The sequence below is a fragment of the Capricornis sumatraensis genome, chromosome 7, assembly GCF_032405125.1.
Source record: "Capricornis sumatraensis isolate serow.1 chromosome 7, serow.2, whole genome shotgun sequence".
NCBI lineage: Eukaryota > Metazoa > Chordata > Mammalia > Artiodactyla > Bovidae > Capricornis > Capricornis sumatraensis.
In genome coordinates, this window is record NC_091075.1 from 75,405,622 (window position 1) to 75,423,693 (window position 18,072).

The following is an 18,072-nucleotide window of genomic DNA, read 5'->3' on the forward strand; positions in this document are numbered from 1 at the left end:
TGAGCTGTGTTAAAGGAGCAACTGCTTCTGTCATTTCAGGAGAACTGCCTCCTCTCTCCCTTTCTCTGCCTTGGCTGGGACCAGGAATGGGGCTGCCAAAGTTGGATTTCTAACTTTCCCCTGAAATTGCTTTCTATGGAAAATGTTATTTAGAATTAAAAGCCCCCTCGTTTTATTTTGCAAGTCCAGACTCTTTATATTTTCCCCTTTCATTTATGGCAAGCTTGGACTTGTCTGGAATAAAATAAACGACCAAACATAACCTCAAAGGCATTTCTGCTGAAAAGTGCATCCTGGGGACAAATTATTCAAAAAAAAGAAGAAGAAGAAGAAGAAGAAGAAGAATAAAGAAAGAAAAGAAGGAAGAAGAAAGAAAAACAAAATGGTCATAAGGTTCACAATATATATGACATCTTTAAAGAGGTATTTTTTTTCTCCCCACAAATAACTAGCTAGTTTAAATTACTGTTTGAGAATCTGTAAAGTCCAGTAAGTGAATTATTTATTTCCCTTAACATTAAGAAACCATGAAATCTAATTTTTAAAATTCTTACAATCTAGTCCATCAAACACGAGACAACTTCTCTCTGAAAGTCCTTATTCTGTATTTGACTGTCAAACTCCTTTTCCCTATCTCTTGCCTTCATCTCTATCTAGACTCTCAAGCCAAGAAAGAAAGAGGCGAAAATGTATTTCTGGGTTCCCCAAAGAGTGGGGGCAGCTTTCGTGAATCGATTTGCCAGTTGTTAGTATGAGCTGGGTGGGCTCTGGGGACGGGAAGAGTCTATGGTATCGGGAAATCTTTTCTATAATTCGTTTGCTCCACGAGTCCTCACTTTCTTGGCACACGCACCGAACTCTCAAAATAAAATCACCAAAAAAAAAAAAAAAAAGAGAGAGAGAGAAAGAGAGAGAAGAGGAGGCGTCGCCCATCCCTCCCTCCCGGCATCCCACGACCGCCAACTCCCCCAGCTCTTGTCTCCTGGGATGCCCACGGGAGGAGCCGCGGGAATCAGCCGGGCGCGCAGGCCGCAGACATCCTGCCGGCTCTGCGCCGGGAGGGGGCGCCAGGCTCTCTCAGCGGGGCGGGGCGGGATCCAAGGGGAAAGCGCCGGTGCCCACCTTGCTCGCAGGTGCCCTTGCTGACCTGGGTGATGGCCTTCTCTCCGCGGCTCTCGGCCCTGAGGCTGGCGGCGCGCAGCTGGCAGCCGCTGGAGTAGGTGACGCCGTCGCTGCCGCACACGGGGTAGCGGCTCTTGCACACACACACACCGCTCACAACCGGGCCGCCTGCTGCTGCCCCGGCTTTACCCTTCCGCCTCTTGCGGCTCTTCACGCACTCCATGCCCGGCGCGCAGTGCCCCCTGCCGGCGCCGCCGCCCCCGCACGGCTCGCCCTCGCCGCGGGCGCACACGGGGCAGCAGCCGCACGCGTCGCGGGTCTCGCCCAGCTGGCAGCCCCGCGGGGGCAGGGGCGGGCAGGCGGCCGGCTCGCAGGGGCCGCAGGCGTCCGAAGAGGAGGAAGAGGAGAGGGGCAGGAGCAGGAGCAGCAGCCCGGCGGCGCCGAGGAGCAGGGCGGGCAGCGGCGGCCGCTCCATGGCGGGGCGCGGTGGCGGCGGCGGGAGCGCGAGTGAGCCGGACCCCGCGGGCCAGCGTTTTAAACCCGGCCGCGGGAACCACACCCCGGGGCGGCGAGAGCGGGGCCGCCTGGCCCGCGCCGCCCCGCCCGCAACGGCGGGGCTCGAGCGCGCCCCTGCTGGCGGGGCCGGGCGGGGCGGCGCGGGCCCGGGGATGCTCGGCCTCAGGCCCCTTGACTTTGGGTTTTAGCTCCGAGCGCACCCCGCCTGGTCCTGCTCGGCCCCCTGCTCCCCAGGGCTGCGTGCACCCCATCCTTGGGGAATCGCCCTCAGTGAAAACAGCTCCCTCACACCCTTGTTCCTCTGCTCTCGTAGTCCGAGTATTTATACTTCATAACAACTTTGAGATGGTCTCCTGTGTAATCCATTATATTCTCGTGGGTCTGGGGGACCTGAGTATTGATCGTTCTGCGGTTTGTGAAGCTCTTTAAAGAACAATTCGTTTTCCAAACCCCACTTGGAGATTTTGTGTCTCGGTTGGCCACAGGCCCGGTGTGGTCTTGGGTGGCAAGCTTAAAGGACAAATCGTTGCCAACTGCTCCTCTTTCTGGACCCTCATAACTGCCTGCTCCCTCTGTGCTTTCTCATGTCAAGTTTCATCTGTGAGTACTGGAACCCATGCGAGAGCTGGTTGTGTCCTCAGTTTATAATATGTGGTGCTGGACAGCCATCAAACCCCTCTGGAGGCCTGAGCACGACTTGGGGGTGTGCGTGCGGCCACTGAGGCCGCTAGAGCGCCCCAATTTTCACCAGTCATTCTGTTGAGGTTTTTATTTTTATATAAACGACTGACGACTCCCCCTCAGTCTTCCTGAAAAGTGCTCTGGAAACTCAACTTCAAAGCTTTTTTCCGAGACAAAGGGGTCCATAAATCCCTCTTACTAAGCAGACTTTTAAGTTGTTTCCATGTTTATGAAACTGAAAGCACTGCAGTTTGTGTCATTCTACACATTGCATTTGAATTCTTTGAATTCTTTTTTCTTAGCATAAATCCAAGGGTTAGGATTGCTCACTCAAAGTGTGCGGTTCACCATACCACCAGCAGTCTCTAGATGTCACTCTCACCAGAGTCTTCCTAGGATAATTATTGTACATTTTTTTTTGAAAATTAGTCACAAAATTCAGAGAATAAAATATCAAGGGCCCTCCTATCAGGAAAACTTAGCACTTATTCTCTGGCTTCTCCTTAGCATATTCTAGAAAAGTGGCACTTTTTTCTTTTAAAGGTCTATGTTGACAAGAAAATTGTTTATAAAACAATGAAAAGTCTTTAGAGCAGATTTTTCGTAAGTGTTCTTACCCAGTTATAGAGTTTACACAGCTCAGTCTACTGTCCCAAATTGAACCAGATGCAGACAGGGCACTCTGATACTGCCTGTTCTATTTCAGTTTTATGAATTCCCTGGTCAAGGTCCACTAAATTGACTTCATGACCCGCTGTGACTATTGTAGTTTTCAGATCTCCAGAACCTAAAACAAGGATTCCTGTGCAAGTCATTTACCTGAGGTCAGTTCAGTTCAGTCACTCAGTCGTGTTCAACTCTTTGCGACCCCATGAATCGCAGCACGCCAGGCCTCCCTGTCCATCACCAACTCCCGGAGTTCACTCAGACTCACATCCATCGAGTCAGTGATGCCATCCAACTATCTCATCCTCTGTCGTCCCCTTCTCCTCCTGCCCCCAATCCCTCCCAGCATCAGAGTCTTTTCCAATGAGTCAACTCTTCGCATGAGGTGGCCAAAGTACTGGAGTTTCAGCTTTAGCATCATTCCTTCCAAAGAAATCCCAGGGCTGATCTCCTTCAGAATGGACTGGTTGGATCTCCTTGCAGTCCAAGGGACTCTCAAGAGTCTTCTCCAACACCACAGTTCAAAAGCATCAATTCTTCGGCGCTCAGCCTTCTTCACAGTCCAACTCTCACATCCATACAAGACCACAGGAAAAACCATAGCCTTGACTAGACGGACCTTAGTTGGCAAAGTAATGTCTCTGCTTTTGAATATACTGTCTAGATTGGTCATAACTTTTCTTCCAAGGAGTAAGCATCTTTTAATTTCATGACTGCAGTCACCATCTGCAGTGATTTTGGAGCTCCCCAAAATAGAGTCTGACACTGTTTCCACTGTTTCCCCATCTATTTCCCATGAAGTGATGGGACTGGATGCCATGATCTTCGTTTTCTGAATGCTGAGCTTTAGGCCAACTTTTTCACTCTCCACTTTCATTTTCATCAAGAGGCTTTTTAGTTCCTCTTCACTTTCTGCCAGGATGCATCAACTAAGGGGAGGGGCAGAGGCAGGAGGAGGTGAGCAGGAGGGAAGACAGCCAATAAGGTGATCGATTATCAAGTTGGTTCTGGGCAGGGTGGGCTCAGTGACCAGATTCGTCTGCCCTCAGACTGTATAAAGTTTTGTGTAGGGAGGGTTTGGGGAGTGGGGACAGGAACTGACAGAAGCTGCACCACTAAGGGCTGTACCTCACAGGGTTTTCCACACCCTGAGTGGAGTCAGAGGTAAGAACGCAAACACATGGCACTGTACTGTCTCTTCGGTGGGGGGACCTCATTGCCCAGCAAGTAGAAGAGCAAGCAGGGTTTCTATCACTGAAGGGGGTGCCTCGGCTCTGTGTCATGACACCGATCTGGAGGACTTGAAAACAGAGCCATGTGGCTATTCAGAAGGAGGGGAAAAGGCAGGAATGGGGAGTCTTTACAAGGAAGCTTGACAACTCCTGCCTTCCAAGAAGGGAGATACTGTTTCCCATTCAGCTTCAGTTCTGGTGAGACAGACAGCCTAGATATGTAGATGAAATATGTTCTCTGCAAATAGAAGAATTTTCCTTCTTCTTGTTTTATCTGGATGCCCTGTATCTCTTTTTCCTGCTTAAATGCCCTGGTTAGAACCTCTAGCATTACATTATATATATAATATATAATATTATATAATAGAAGTGGTGAGAGTAGGCATCCTTTTCTAGTTCCTGATCTCAGAGGGAAAGCTTTCAGTCTTTTGCCATTAAGTAAGATGTTAGCTGTGGGGTTTTCATAGATGTTCTTGTTACATTGAGGAAATTGCCTTCTATTTTCAATATGTGGAGTGCTTTTATCATGAAGGGGTATTGCATTTTGTCAAATCCCTTTTTTGCATCTATTGAAATGATCAATAAAGATGTATTTTATTCTATGATATAATATATTACATTAATTGATTTTTGAATGTTGAACCAAAATTGCCTTCCTGGAATAAATTTCACTTGGCCATGATATGTAGCCCCCTTTTTAAAATGTTTCTAGATGGGATTTGCTAATATTTTGCTGAGGATTTTTGCATCTGTTTTCGTAGGAGATATTGGATTATAATTTTCTTTTTGTGTGATGTCTTTGGTTTTGATATTAGGATAATAGTGGTTTTTGTAGGATGAATCAGAAAGTATTTCTTTATCTTCTGCTTTTTTTGGAAGTTTGTGAAGAATTGGTACAATTCTTCTTTAAATGGTCAGTAAAATTCATTGAAAGACTTCCCAAAGAAAGGCAATGCCAAAGAATGCTCAAACTACCACACAATTGCACTCATCTCACACGCTAGTAAAGTAGTGCTCAAAATTCTCCAAGCCAGGCTTCAGCAATATGTGAACTGTGAAATTCCAGATGTTCAAGCTGGTTTTAGAAAAGGCAGAGGAACCAGAGATCAAATTGCCAACATCCGCTGGATCATGGAAAAAGTGAGAGTTCCAGAAAAACATCTATTTCTGCTTTATTGACTATGCCAAAGCCTTTGACTGTGTGGATCACAATAAACTGTGGAAAATTCTGAAAGAGATGGGAATACCAGACCACCTCACCTGCCTCTTGAGAAACCTGTATCCAGGTCAGGAAGCAATAGTTAGAACTGGGCATGGAACAACAGACTGGTTCCAAATAGGGAAAGGAGTACATCAAGCTGTATATTGTCACCTTGCTTATTTAACTTATATGCAGAGTACATCATGAGAAACGCTGGGCTGGATGAAGCATAAGCTGGAATCAAGATTGTTGGGAGAAATATCAATAACCACAGATATGCAGATGACACCACCCTTATGGCAGAAAGTGAAGAGGAACTAAAAAGCCTCTTGATGAAAATGAAAGTGGAGAGTGAAAAAGTTGGCTTAAAGCTCAGCATTCAGAAAACTAAGATCATGGCATCTGGTCCCATCACTTCATGGCAAATAGATGGGGAAACAGTGGAAACAGTGGCTGACTTTATTTTTCTGGGCTCCAAAATCACTGCAGATGGTGACTGCAGCCATAAAATAGAAAGAAACATACTCCTTGGCAGGAAAGTTATGACCAACCTAGACAGCATATTAAAAAGCAGAGACATTACTTTGTCAACAAAGGTCCATCTAGTCAAGGCTATGGTTTTTCCAGTGGTCACGTATGGATGTGAGAGTTGGACTGTGAAGAAAGCTGAGTGCCGAAAAATTGATGCTTTTGAACTGTGGTGTTGGAGAAGACTCTTGAGAGTCCCTTGGACTGCAAGGAGATCCAACCATTCTGTCCTAAAGGAAATCAGTCCTGAATGGTCATTGGAAGGACTGATGCTGAAGCTGAAACTCCAATACTTTGGCCACAGCTGACTCCATTTGAAAAGACACTGATGCTGGGAAAGATTGAAAATGGGAGAAGGGGATTACAGAGGATGAGATGGTTGGATGGCATCACCAACTCAATGGACATGAGTTTGAGTAAACTCCGGGAGTTGGTGATGGACAGAGAGGCCTGGCATGGTGCAGTCCATGGGGTCGCAAAGAGTCAGACATGACTGAGCAACTGAACTGAAAATTCAGTGAAGCCATCTGGACCTGGGCTTTTTCTTCACTGGAAGTGTTTGGTTATTATTTCAGTCTCTTTACTTGTTACAGGCCTGTGTTAGTTTGCTATGGCTACCATAACACAGTACCACAGACTGGGTGGTTTGTACCACAGAGGCTGATTTTTTTTCCCACAGTTTTGGAGGCTAGCAGTCCAAGATCAAGGTGCCAGCAGGGCTGGTTTCTTCTGAGAGTCATAAAGGTAAGATCTTCCCCACTTCAGACAAGTTGCCACTCATAAAATACTAAGAACCTTCATCTCTTCACTGAACAAGATTGTTACTTTACCAATTATAGCTTTATATTGCTCGTCTTCCTTCCTTATAGATATGATGTATTGAGATACTCAGTCACTGAATTATTTCTATCTAGGGCCAGCTCCGGCTTCTTTGAACCTTTCCCAACCAACACCAAATCCCATAATAGTTTTTTTTTCTAACTCCCTCTTACTGGGACTCCCAGCAGTTCTGTTTGGAGTCTATTCTCTTTTGCTATGATGAGTAATAAACCCACCTTACTTGACTACAGGTATTTTCCTGGTGGTCTTTGGATGAAAGGCAATGACACATAAGCTATCTCCTTTTAGCCTCTTCTCTTCTATCCAACTTCAGCAAAAATTTCTCCACCGCAATCCATGTATGCTTAGTGGCTCAGTTGTGTCTGACTCTTTGTGACCCCATAGACAGTAGCCCACCAGGATCCTCTGTCAATGGAGTTTCTCCAGGCAAGGATACTGGAGAGGGTTGACATGCTCTCCCTCGAAGCATCTTCCCAACTCAGGGATCGAACCCAGGTCTTCAGCATTGCAGGCAGATTCTTTACCATCTGAGCCACCAGATAAGCCCAAGAATACTGAAATGGGTAGCCTACCCCTTCTCCAGGGGAACTTCCTGACCCAGGAATTGAACCAGGGTTTTCTGCATTGCAGGCAGATTCTTAACCAGTTGAACTTTAGCCCCAATCCATAGTACACTCTAATACCCTTCACTGATGGGTCCTCATACCTGGCAAGCATCCTTCTTGGTGGGGCATCTTTGAGACTTCTCTGGCCAGCAAACTTCAGTGGCATTTGTAGAAAACCCATGGTGCCATGCAGCCTACCCTGCTGTGTTTCTCTGTGCCCATCCTTCTCACCAAATGTCTAATTGGAAAATGGAATGCTTGTCTCCCTGTATTGCAATCATCACAGATACATTGGCTTCCCACTCTCCTTACTTGGCTTCTTTGGGTGTGTGTGTGGGGGAAGAGGCATGGAAGAGGAGGAGAAGCCCCTTGTATCCTCCAATAGGCTTTTACCCCCCAACCTGCTTGTGTAGAGTGGAGGTTAGTGTGCTGCTGGGTTGATTGAGGTAGGGCTGTTTAGGAAAAATTCAAGGAATAGTCTGCTCCAGTTCTTGGTGGCCCTTTTTCAGAATGTGGGGACACATTGTTTTGGGTTATGGATCCTAGTGGCATTTTCAGGCAAGAGAAAAGTTGTTCTTTTCAACAGTCTGTTATAGTAATTATCAATCATCTTTATCATCATCTCACTTTTTCCCCTCTCCTTCCTCCTCCTTCATCATCATCAGTAAGATTTTCAGATGATGGGGTGGGATATAGGTGACCATCCTAGTCCAGATAAACAGTACCTAAAAAGGAATGAAGGCAGTGGAAACCATTTGCACATTCCAGCAATCAGAAAATGTCCAGCGCAGCTGAAGGAAGGTGTGCATTGGGAGAAATGGGGGGAAATGAGTCTGGAAAGAGGGGAGATGTTAGATGACCTAGGACTTTGCAGATCATGCCCAGGACTTTGAATTGCGACTTCTAGCTGAGAGTGAGTTGCTGAAGGATGTAGGGAAGAGGCAAGACCAGGTTTGCAATGTAGGAAGATCAATACAGAGGAGGGAAATGGATTCAAATGGAGATGGACTTGAAGAAGGAGTGTAGTGTCCACAGTGCAGAGGCTCCCTGAAGCCTATGCAGTGGCTTCCTGGGAATTAGGAAACAGCACCCCAAATGAGCAGCTGCAGGACTGAGGGTACAGATTGGTCAGCAGCTGGCACCAAGAACAAGGAACATCTTTCTCCTGAGAAGAGGACCAAGCTCCACCAAGGTGTGTGGCCTGGCAGGTGGAGGGAAGGCTGAACTTTAGCCTCACTTGTTTCCTGGGCTGGGCACCCTTGTGCAGTGTGCAAAGCCTTATAGGGAAGTTTGCTCTGGTGCCAACACTGTCTGGTTCAGAATTGGCACTCAATTAAAAAGCTTGGGAAGTAAATGGATGAAAGGGAAGATCAGCTGGACAGCCTCAACCACCCACTACTGCCAACTACTACTGCCATCCAGGCAGAAATCAATGAGAGCTTGGAGCAAGTTGTGGCCGTGGGACTGCAGGGAATGGACCATATCATTTCTTATCCTTCCTGGACACATTTGTGAGCATGAGGGGGGCACTGTTCATAATTACACTGGACAACAGGCATAAATCAAGATCATCCTGGACACCAGGAACATATGGTCCTCCTAAGCAGAGACGAAGGGATGGTTGAGGGGTCTTTAAGAGGTAGAATCTATCAGGTCTCAGGAAGCATCTGACTGGGAAGCAACTCAAGAGAAACATTGACATTTCTTGCATGGAAGATGAGATAATAGCTGCTGTGGAAGCAGGTTTGTGTTGGGGGAAGGAGATAGCCATTTATAGGTGTTAATAGCCTATATGAAACTGCAGCTCCAATAATTTGGCCATCTGATGCAAAGAACTGACTTATTGGAAAAGACCTTGATGCTGGGAAAGATTGAAGGCGGGAGGAGAAGGGGATGACAGAGAATGAGATGGTTGGATGGCATCACCAATTCAATGAACATGAGTTTAAGTAAACTCCGGGAGCTGATGATGGACCAGAAGCCTGGCATGCTGCAATCCATGGGGTCGCAAAGAGTTGGACACGACTGAGTGACTGAACTGTACTGAATAGCCTATAAAATTCAGTATTAGAGACAGAATTTGGAGGACTCTTTTGAGGTCCCTGATTTTGGACATGCTGATTCTTTTTATATTAATTAGTTAATTTGGTCATATCGAGTCCTAGTTGTGGCATGTGGGGTCTTTCCTTGAAGTGCATGGAGTCTCTAGTTGCGGGGCATGGGCCCAGCAGTTGTAGTGCACGGGCTTAGTTGCACCAAGGCATGCGGGGGTCTTAGTTCCCCAACCAGGGATTGAACCTGCATCCCTTGCATTGCAAAGCAGATTCTCAGGGAAGTTCCTGGCCATGCTAATTCTTTACAAAAGCAGGTCTGTCCTTTTTGGGCAGTTCTAGAAAGGGAAGCAAGAGAAGTTCTCTAATAATTATATCACATTGCTCTAGGGGTGCTTCAGAGCCCCGACTAAGAGTCAGCCCTTAAAGTTTGTTTTCTCTGTATGTGAAGTCTCTCGATGATAAAATCTTATTGTTTAATAAAGGACAGAAACTGATTTCTTATCAGCTTTCTATATCTGACCTCTTAAAAGACCTATCGCTATGCAGGGAAATAGCTAATGATATAATTGAAAAGGCGATAATAGCCTATAAAATTCAATATTAGAGACAGAACTTGGAGGACTTCTCTGGAGGTCATTGAAAGCTAGCTGACGCTGGTGTGCTGTTAGCCCTGATCGTAGGTCATCAGGGGCACAGAGATAACCGAGAACTCTAAAAGATCATTGAGGAAGATGCTCTTGTTTGTATTCTGCTCTGTTATTTGACAGTCTTTCAAGATTTAAGAAAGTCACTGAATAATAAGCCAACTTCCAAATATACAGAGTTGCAAAGAAAATGTAGGTTTAAGTTCTGGAGCTTTATTTACCGGCTTACTGTAGTAGATATATCACGTGAGGATCTGAAACCTCTAGGAGTTTCATTTCCCGGCTTAAAATTCATTATTTTGCACCTTAACTTTGAATTGACGTAGACTTTTGCAGTTACATTCCTGTATAAAATAAATTAGAGAGCATTGCTTTTGGTGACAACAAGTAGGAAGAAATCTCTTTGGGTTATTCCGTAATTAGGCTCCATTCTTTTTTGTTGTGGGGGAAATGATATGATCATTTGCTAGTAAATGATGCGGTGCCCTCACATTAATCTTCCGGTTGCCTGATTCCATAATTCACCTTGGCAAAGTAGGAGAATGACAAATAAAAAATGGCTCCTCAAGGTAAGTGGTGTGGCAGAACGTGAAACCAGGAGGGAAAAATCATTTTCAGGGGATAGGGGTTCAGTCACAAACTTCACTGTGAGTACAACTGTGCTCATAAAGGGGTTACATGGGTGTCTTTGAAAATTTGTGAGGATGTTTATCCTGAGTGCCTGGATCCCTTTCCTTCTGAACAGATCATCGGCTACAATGTTAAGAAGTTGAGTAACACATTTTCTTTCACTGATGCTGGTTTTTTCCTAAGCTTGTTAAGGGATTAGAATAGCAACATTCCTTTCAGTGATGCTAAAGATTGACTTTTTGAAAAGGTGATTACCCAAAGGACATGATTGTTGCTTTATTATATTCCTGCCATGGAGCTACCTCGCTGGGATGTCTGCCTCTTAGAGAAATAACAAGCTAATTCCAGTATCTTCAAACTCCATAACTATCAAATTTCAAATTCAAATCCCTTCATGCCTAGCCACTTCCCTCATTAGTACCTCCTCATAGTTTCATATAAATGCTTGCTTTTTAAGAGACATGGTGATGGGCCAGAACAGAGGGAATCCTGGAAAAGTGTAAGACCTTCTCCTTTTTGATTCTTGTTGAGTGGAATTATCTCAGGTCATTTGAGTATATTCCTGATGCCTTCTTGAGAAGTAACATTTTAAAGCTTTCTCCAAGGTTCAAAGGTGGAAAGTTTGTGCTGGAAACTATCCTGAAAGCCCATGAGATACATTGGTGGGTCAGCTTGAAAGTCAAAGCTTTCAGGGGTGGGGGAGGTTTCCCAGTGATCTTACCGCAGAAAAAGTAATTTGGGGATGAGATAGTCAAGAGAGGGGAGAGAGGATATAACTTTAAGAGAAAGGAACTCCTTGGTCCTCAGGGTAGTCCCTGTGTGTGGTCCCAGGTCTCGGGAATCCACCTGGCAGGTTAGCACATAGCAGGGAGCTCTAGTGGAGGGGTGACCCGCCTCAGGGGTGGGAAGTAGAGCTGCTGAGTTGTCCTGGTAGGTGTGCAGTGAGTGGCAGGAGGGCTTTGTAGTGGCAATGACGTAGGTGTGGGAAAACCTTCCACTTCTTTAGCCATGGCAGTGAGGTGATGGCCATTCCAGAACCCAGGAAATGGACTTACTGTGGGAAACTGACACCTTCATGTGCCTCTCAGAAACCATCTTGCTAAATCTCTTTGGGTTGCATTCTTTTTTAAAAATTATGGCTTTGCTGGGTCTTCGTGGATGTGTGGGCTTCTCACTGTGATGGCTTCTCTTGTTGCAGAGCACAGGGGCTCTTGGGTTTCAGTGTTTGTGGCACGTGGGTTCAGTAGTTGCAGCTACCAGTCTCTAGAGCACAAGCTTAGGGAAGTAGTTGTGGAGAGGCGCACAGGCTTAGTTGCTCTTCGACATGTGGAATCTTCCTGGATCAGGGATGGAACCTGTTTCTCCTTCATTGGTAGGTAGATTCTTTACCAGTGAACCACCAGGAAAGCCCCCCTGGGTCATATTGTTAATGTGATTCTAATGCACTAGCATTTGCAAGAAGAGATCTTTGGGGACTTATTTAGAGCTCTTCTCCGGAGAGGACAATGGCAACCCACTCCAATACTCTTGCCAGGAAAATCCCATGGGCGGAGGAGCCTGGTAGGCTGCAGTCCGTGGGGTCACTAAGAGTCGGACATGACTGAGCATCTTCACTTTCACTTTTCACTTTCACGCATTGGAGAAGGAAATGGCAACCCACTCCAGTGTTCTTGCCTGGAGAATCCCAGGGATGGGGGAGCCTGGTGGGCTGCCGTCTTTGGGGTCGCATAGTCGGACACGACTAAAGTGACTTAGCAGCAGCAGCAGCAGGTATAGCTGCATCAACCATTTAGAACATATAAATTCTTTACCTGGGTTCTCTTGAGGCAGCTCTGGTTAGTTGAGGTTTTATTCTCAAATAAATACTGTTGATTTAACAGCCCCAGTTGATAGAAAAAATGCAATACTTCCTACAATTTTCTTTCTTTCTTTCCCCACTAAAGATTGAACCCTTAACCCCTGTAGTGTGGAAGTGTGGAGTCCTGACCACTGAACCACCAGGGAATTTCTTGGTGGAAGTTTTATTTATAAGGTACTTAAAACCTGTCCTTCAGTTGCATCCCTCCACCCTTCTCCTTTGACCCCCCTGATTTGCCAAACCGAAAGCCTTCTGGTTTCTTGGACTGGTTTCATCTTCTCTAGACTTCTCATGTGCTATTTCTGCTTTATGTTGTTCCCTGGATAAATTGAACGTTCATCTCCTTCCCATGACCCTGCTTTCTCTGTCTGCCTCCTTTGTCTGTTTCCCTTCAGGGAGTGGTCTTTCTGAACTCCAGCCATGTATAAACTCCCATGGTTTGTTGGCAGGCCTGTCTGATGCCCGCCTGCCCACATGCTCTCTGTGTTGTCCACTCCACAAGTTCAGTCCCTTCCTTCTGAGAGCTCCCTTGAACTACTTGTTACCTATGTGCATCATATTCTCCATGTACATGTATACAGCTCAGGCTATGTCCTCCCACGTCCTCTGAGTTAGTTTGCCCCCAAGGGCTTCCTTCCTTTCAGTAAGCACAGCACATCCCAGCTTCCATGCTTTCCAAATCCACCCATCCTGCCTTCACCAAGGATTTTCTCTTTCCGTGGGGGCTTTGAAGGTAGGAGGAAAAATAAACTCTGACTGGAATTTGCTTGTCAGAATCTTCTTTTCTTTTGGAGTCTATTTTTAAGACATTCAGGGCTTTGGGGTGGGGGGAATGGGTGGCTGTGTGAAAACCATTCTCAAAGGGTTAAGGTATTCTGCTCTGATCCCTTAGAGCCTCCTTGCCTCTCCCTTGGGTCTCAGCTCAGACATTGCTCTCCATGGGAAGAACATCCTCTAACCCTCAGGTCTGGTGGAGTGGCCTCTCCTGACCATATTCTACCCCTTAGCTTCATTGCCCTGCATCCAGCCAACAGACTGTGCAATCTCAAGGATGATGACTGGCTTTAAAAACTGATTTACTATGAATGCTCTAGCAGTCAGCCCAATAGGAGCATGCATGCCTGTGTGAGTGAATGCAGGAATGAATGGCTGCTCTATATACCTTCCACCGGTGAGCTCTCTGTTGTCAAAGACATCTCAGTCACCATACATTCTTTAGACTGTGTGTGTGTGTCTGAGGGGGTTCCTTTCTTCTCTTATTCCAGTTTCCAGTCATTTCTAACTGTATGATCTTGAGTAAGGAACTTAACCTCTCTGTGCTTCAGATTTTTCGTCTATAACGTGAGGATAAGAGTAGCACTTACTTCACGAGGTTGTAGGGACATCAAGTGAGCTAATACCCATAGAACACTTAGAATAGTACTTGGGATCTAATTAACCACCAATAAATGTTATTTTTCAATCATTTCCTGTACATTCCTTGCTGTTTTCAAAGGGTTGCTAAATCAATGATTTTTTTCAAAATTGATGGAATAAAACGTTGGACATTTTCCTCTCACTAGGTTGGGGAGAGTTATGTGAACACAGCTTTATTTTCCTGTTTCTTTGCGTCTGCATTTGACTCCTCCAGTGTTTTTTGGAGGGACTCGGGGTACTGAGGAGGGTGGGTGGATAGCTCTGTTGGTAGCCCTTAGGGCTAAAAGGCTTTGCAAGCCACATTTAGGATTTTAGTGATACCTGAGGTTTGAGACTTAAGTTTGAAAATGTTTTAACAGTTTTACAATGACCTCCCCATTAAAAAACAAAACAAAACAACAAGCCAACAGAAAAACACAACCTTACACGAATGCTAATAAAATGGTGCCTGGGACAAGATGAAAACTTATTTGTGTAGGGCTGGTCTTCTTAGCCTGACTTGCAAGACTTACAGGCTGGATCTCTGAGCCACTGCTGATGGAAAGTCCTCTGGAGAATAGTCTGCATTTCTTGAAAAGCACTGCTTCCTCCGTGCCCATGGAGTTCGTCAGTCTCAGGGTTGCTGCTTTAGGACCTACTGAAGTTCGTGGATCCTGCTTCCCCATTCTTTTAAAAGAAACAAAAAGGCCAAGGTTCCAAGGCATCAAAGGGCTTTCCTATTGTTCTTTAATTCTCAAAGAGTAGGAAATGACATTTGAATAGTCCCCACACCGATTTCAGCCCCCTACTGGAGAGATACCTTTTTTCCCCACAAGGCTAAATAGCTCGTCTTTCACTTTTAAGGGCACCGTGGACACAGAGAGTTCTGCTCACAAACAGAGGCTGATTCAAAGGGGTTGGGGCGGGGCTGTTTTTATACCTTTTTATTATCTCCTACGTGGCAGAAGTGATGATTAGTGTCAATATCCAATTTGAATTTAATTACATCACTGGGAGCCCCTTCATAGATAAGTCCACTTCTGCTCTGTAGTAGCAGCATTGAACAGTAAACTGACACAACTTTGTGGACAGGTGTCTCCCAGGAATCAGAGAAGCATTACATGTTCCACCTGTTGCACTATTTGCCTTTTTGGAAAAGGTGATGGCATATCTGAGATCAACTTTCTTAATAGTCATAGATTCTCAGTTCCATCTTCTCTTCCAGAGAGAGGAAACATTGTTAATTTTATAGTGAGTGTTGGGGGGATGGTGTCTTAGGAATTTGATGAAGCAGAACCTTGATTAGAAAAGCCAGTAGATACTTTGAAAATGTCCTGTCAATCTGTCCTGAATAATGGAGGGGGTGGTGGTTGTATTAGCTTTCTATTGTTGCCTAACAAATTAACACAAGTTTAGCAGCTTGCGTGATTAATTGGGTTCTCTGCCTAGGCTGAAATGAGTGTGGGTTGGTTTGGGTTCTTATCTGGAGAGTTAGGGGCAAGAATCCAAGATCATTCAGGTTGTGGCAGAATCTAGTTCCTGTGGTTGTAGGACTAAAGTCCCCACTTTCTTGCTGGTTCTTGGGTGGTCAGCTTTCTGGTCCTTGCCTGTGGCTTTTTCCATCTTCAAAGCCATTACTTGTCAAATCCCTCTAGTGCTTCAAATCTCTCTGATTTCCTCTTCTGCCACCAATCACAGTATACTCTCTGCCTTTAAAGGGCTCATGTGGTTGCACTAGGCTCATCCGAACAGTCTCCTTTTGATTAACTCAAAGCCAATTGTTTGGAAATGATTAAATTATATCTGTAAAATCTCTTGCCAGATAATATAATCAGGGACATGATATCTTATCCTATTTACAGTCCTGGAGATTTAGGTGGGAAATCTTCGATGGTCAGTTTAGAATTGTGCCTATAACAGTAATCAAGTATTATTTTCTCTAATTAACTCTTCACTGAAGCCAAGCTTCTGTGGTTTCCCTTTACTCCTTTTATGTGCCTGTGAACTTTGTAGTTTGTTGCTTGTGCTCTGTCTTATCAATGGCATTTTTCCATTGGTTCAAAGTGGGTGCCAGTCTCCCAGGGCACTGATTCCGGGCACTCATCTGTTGGTTTTGGACTTTGAGGTTTGATGTTCCAAGTGCCCATCTTGGTTTGGACCACACAGGAAGAGCCATGGGAAGCAGATAGCAGTCAACAGAACCAGAGCTAACCTTCAAACCTGTGTGTTTTTAGTGTTAGAGGGAAAAAAGAAATCGCAGCTGTATTCACAGACTGATCATTATCGCATTAAATAACTTCTCAGACCTTGATTTAGCCATTATGAAAGATGTTTTGATCAAGAACATCTGGTGTTGTTTTCAATTAAATATTGTACCACTAAACTTTGATTAAAAACTGATTTAAAATTTTAATAGCCCCTTCTTTAGAAGATGGCTAAATGCAAAAAAGAAAAATGTCGCTTATTTAAATTGCTTTCCTCCCTTCTTTGTTGCTCTGTTTTAGCCAGATTCCCATTAATGACTGTTTAAAACCCACACAGTTTTGGATGCCGTAAATCCAGAGGCATAAATAAGATTACCATACCAATACTGCTGTTCTTACTCTTTTACTATTGATACCTCATTTTATTTTTATGCTTTAATTAAATTGAGTATATTTTATGTTTCAGTTTGCTTTAAAACAACTGCAGTGCATGTAATTGACACTATTTCATCCTTGTTAGAAAGTGCTGAGTTGAATTAAACATACCAGTTCCATTTCCTTACATTTAATCTGTGGAAAAACTAAGACAGAAATAATATGAACTATATTTCTTTTCCAAGTTGCCTTGATAGGTGAAAATAATTAACCACTTAGTAATTACTAATAAAGACTGAAATGAAATCTTTACTGTTATCATAACTCCTACCTATATAAAAATACTTAGTGGTATAAGGTAGTTTTACTTAGTAATTTTTCTCAGCTAATATGTAGCAAATAAATATATTATTGCTACTTGATGTACTCCATATAAAGCATAAATCTTCAAGCACATATTTTAATATATTTTTACTTAAGATATCATGTCTAACCTAAGTATTTTGGGTGGGGAAATGACATTATGCTATGCTTGTGAAGAGCAGGCTTGGTAAACTTTTTGGTTAAGGGCTGCATAGGAAATAGGGCTTCCCGGGTGGCACTAGTGATAAAGAACCCACCAGCTAGAACAGGAGAGGCAAGAGATGCAGGTTTGATCCCGGAGGCAGGAAGATTCCTTGGAGGAGGGCATGGTAACCCACTTCAGTATTCATGCCTAGAGCATCCTGATGGACAGAGCAGCGTGGCAGGCTACAGTCCATAGGGTAGCAAAGAGTCAGACATGACTGAAGCAACTTAGCACGCATGCCCATAGGAAATATTTTCAACTTTGTGGGCAGTATAATCTTGAAACTATACAGATCTGTTGTTGTAGCATGAAAGCAGCCAGACATGACAGGTAAACAAATGAATGTGGCTGGGTTCCAACAAAACCTTATTTACGGAAACAGGTGGTGAGTCCGGGGTTTGACCCATGGGCTGTAGTTTGCTGAGTCTACTATCGGTGATAATAACCGAGCACTGGCTAACGTCCACAGTTGAGAAAAATCAAATGTTCGATTGATGGGTTAGGGTCTGATTGGGGTCCTAATTTTTGTTATCATAGATTTTTTTTTTTTTTGCTTACCATTTGCAATAGTTTGTCTTAACTTAATCGACTGAGTCTCACATTGGAATTTCCTCCCACATCTTGCATTTTAAAATGGGCATCTACGATACTTTTAGACCATCAAATTTTTGCACCTGGTCTTATATCCCTGGATGTAAGTGTCTCCTAGTTTACAGTCTAGGAATTTGAATAGAATTTGTATACTACTCCAGTACTCTTGCCTGGAAAATCCCATGGATGGAGGAGCCTGGTAGGCTGCAGTTCATGGGGTTGCGAAGAGTCGGACATGACTGAGCGACTTCACTTTCACTTTTCACTTTCCGGCATTGGAGAAGGAAATGGCAACCCACTCCAGTGTTCTTGCCTGGAGAATCCCAGGGACAGGAGCCTGGTGGGCTGCCATCTATGGGGTC

General features: G+C 44.7%; 1 protein-coding gene across 1 annotated transcript in view; it reads right to left on the reverse strand.

Moving 5' to 3' along the window:
- IGFBP7 (insulin like growth factor binding protein 7) overlaps window positions 1-1,597 on the reverse strand; it is an 81,240-nt gene extending 79,643 nt beyond the window's left edge. The window contains exon 1 of the mRNA XM_068975323.1: window positions 1,123-1,597. Within this exon, the coding sequence (XP_068831424.1) occupies window positions 1,123-1,597 (475 nt within the window). The remainder of the gene's footprint in view (window positions 1-1,122) is intronic.
- Window positions 1,598-18,072: the final 16,475 nt, after the last annotated feature.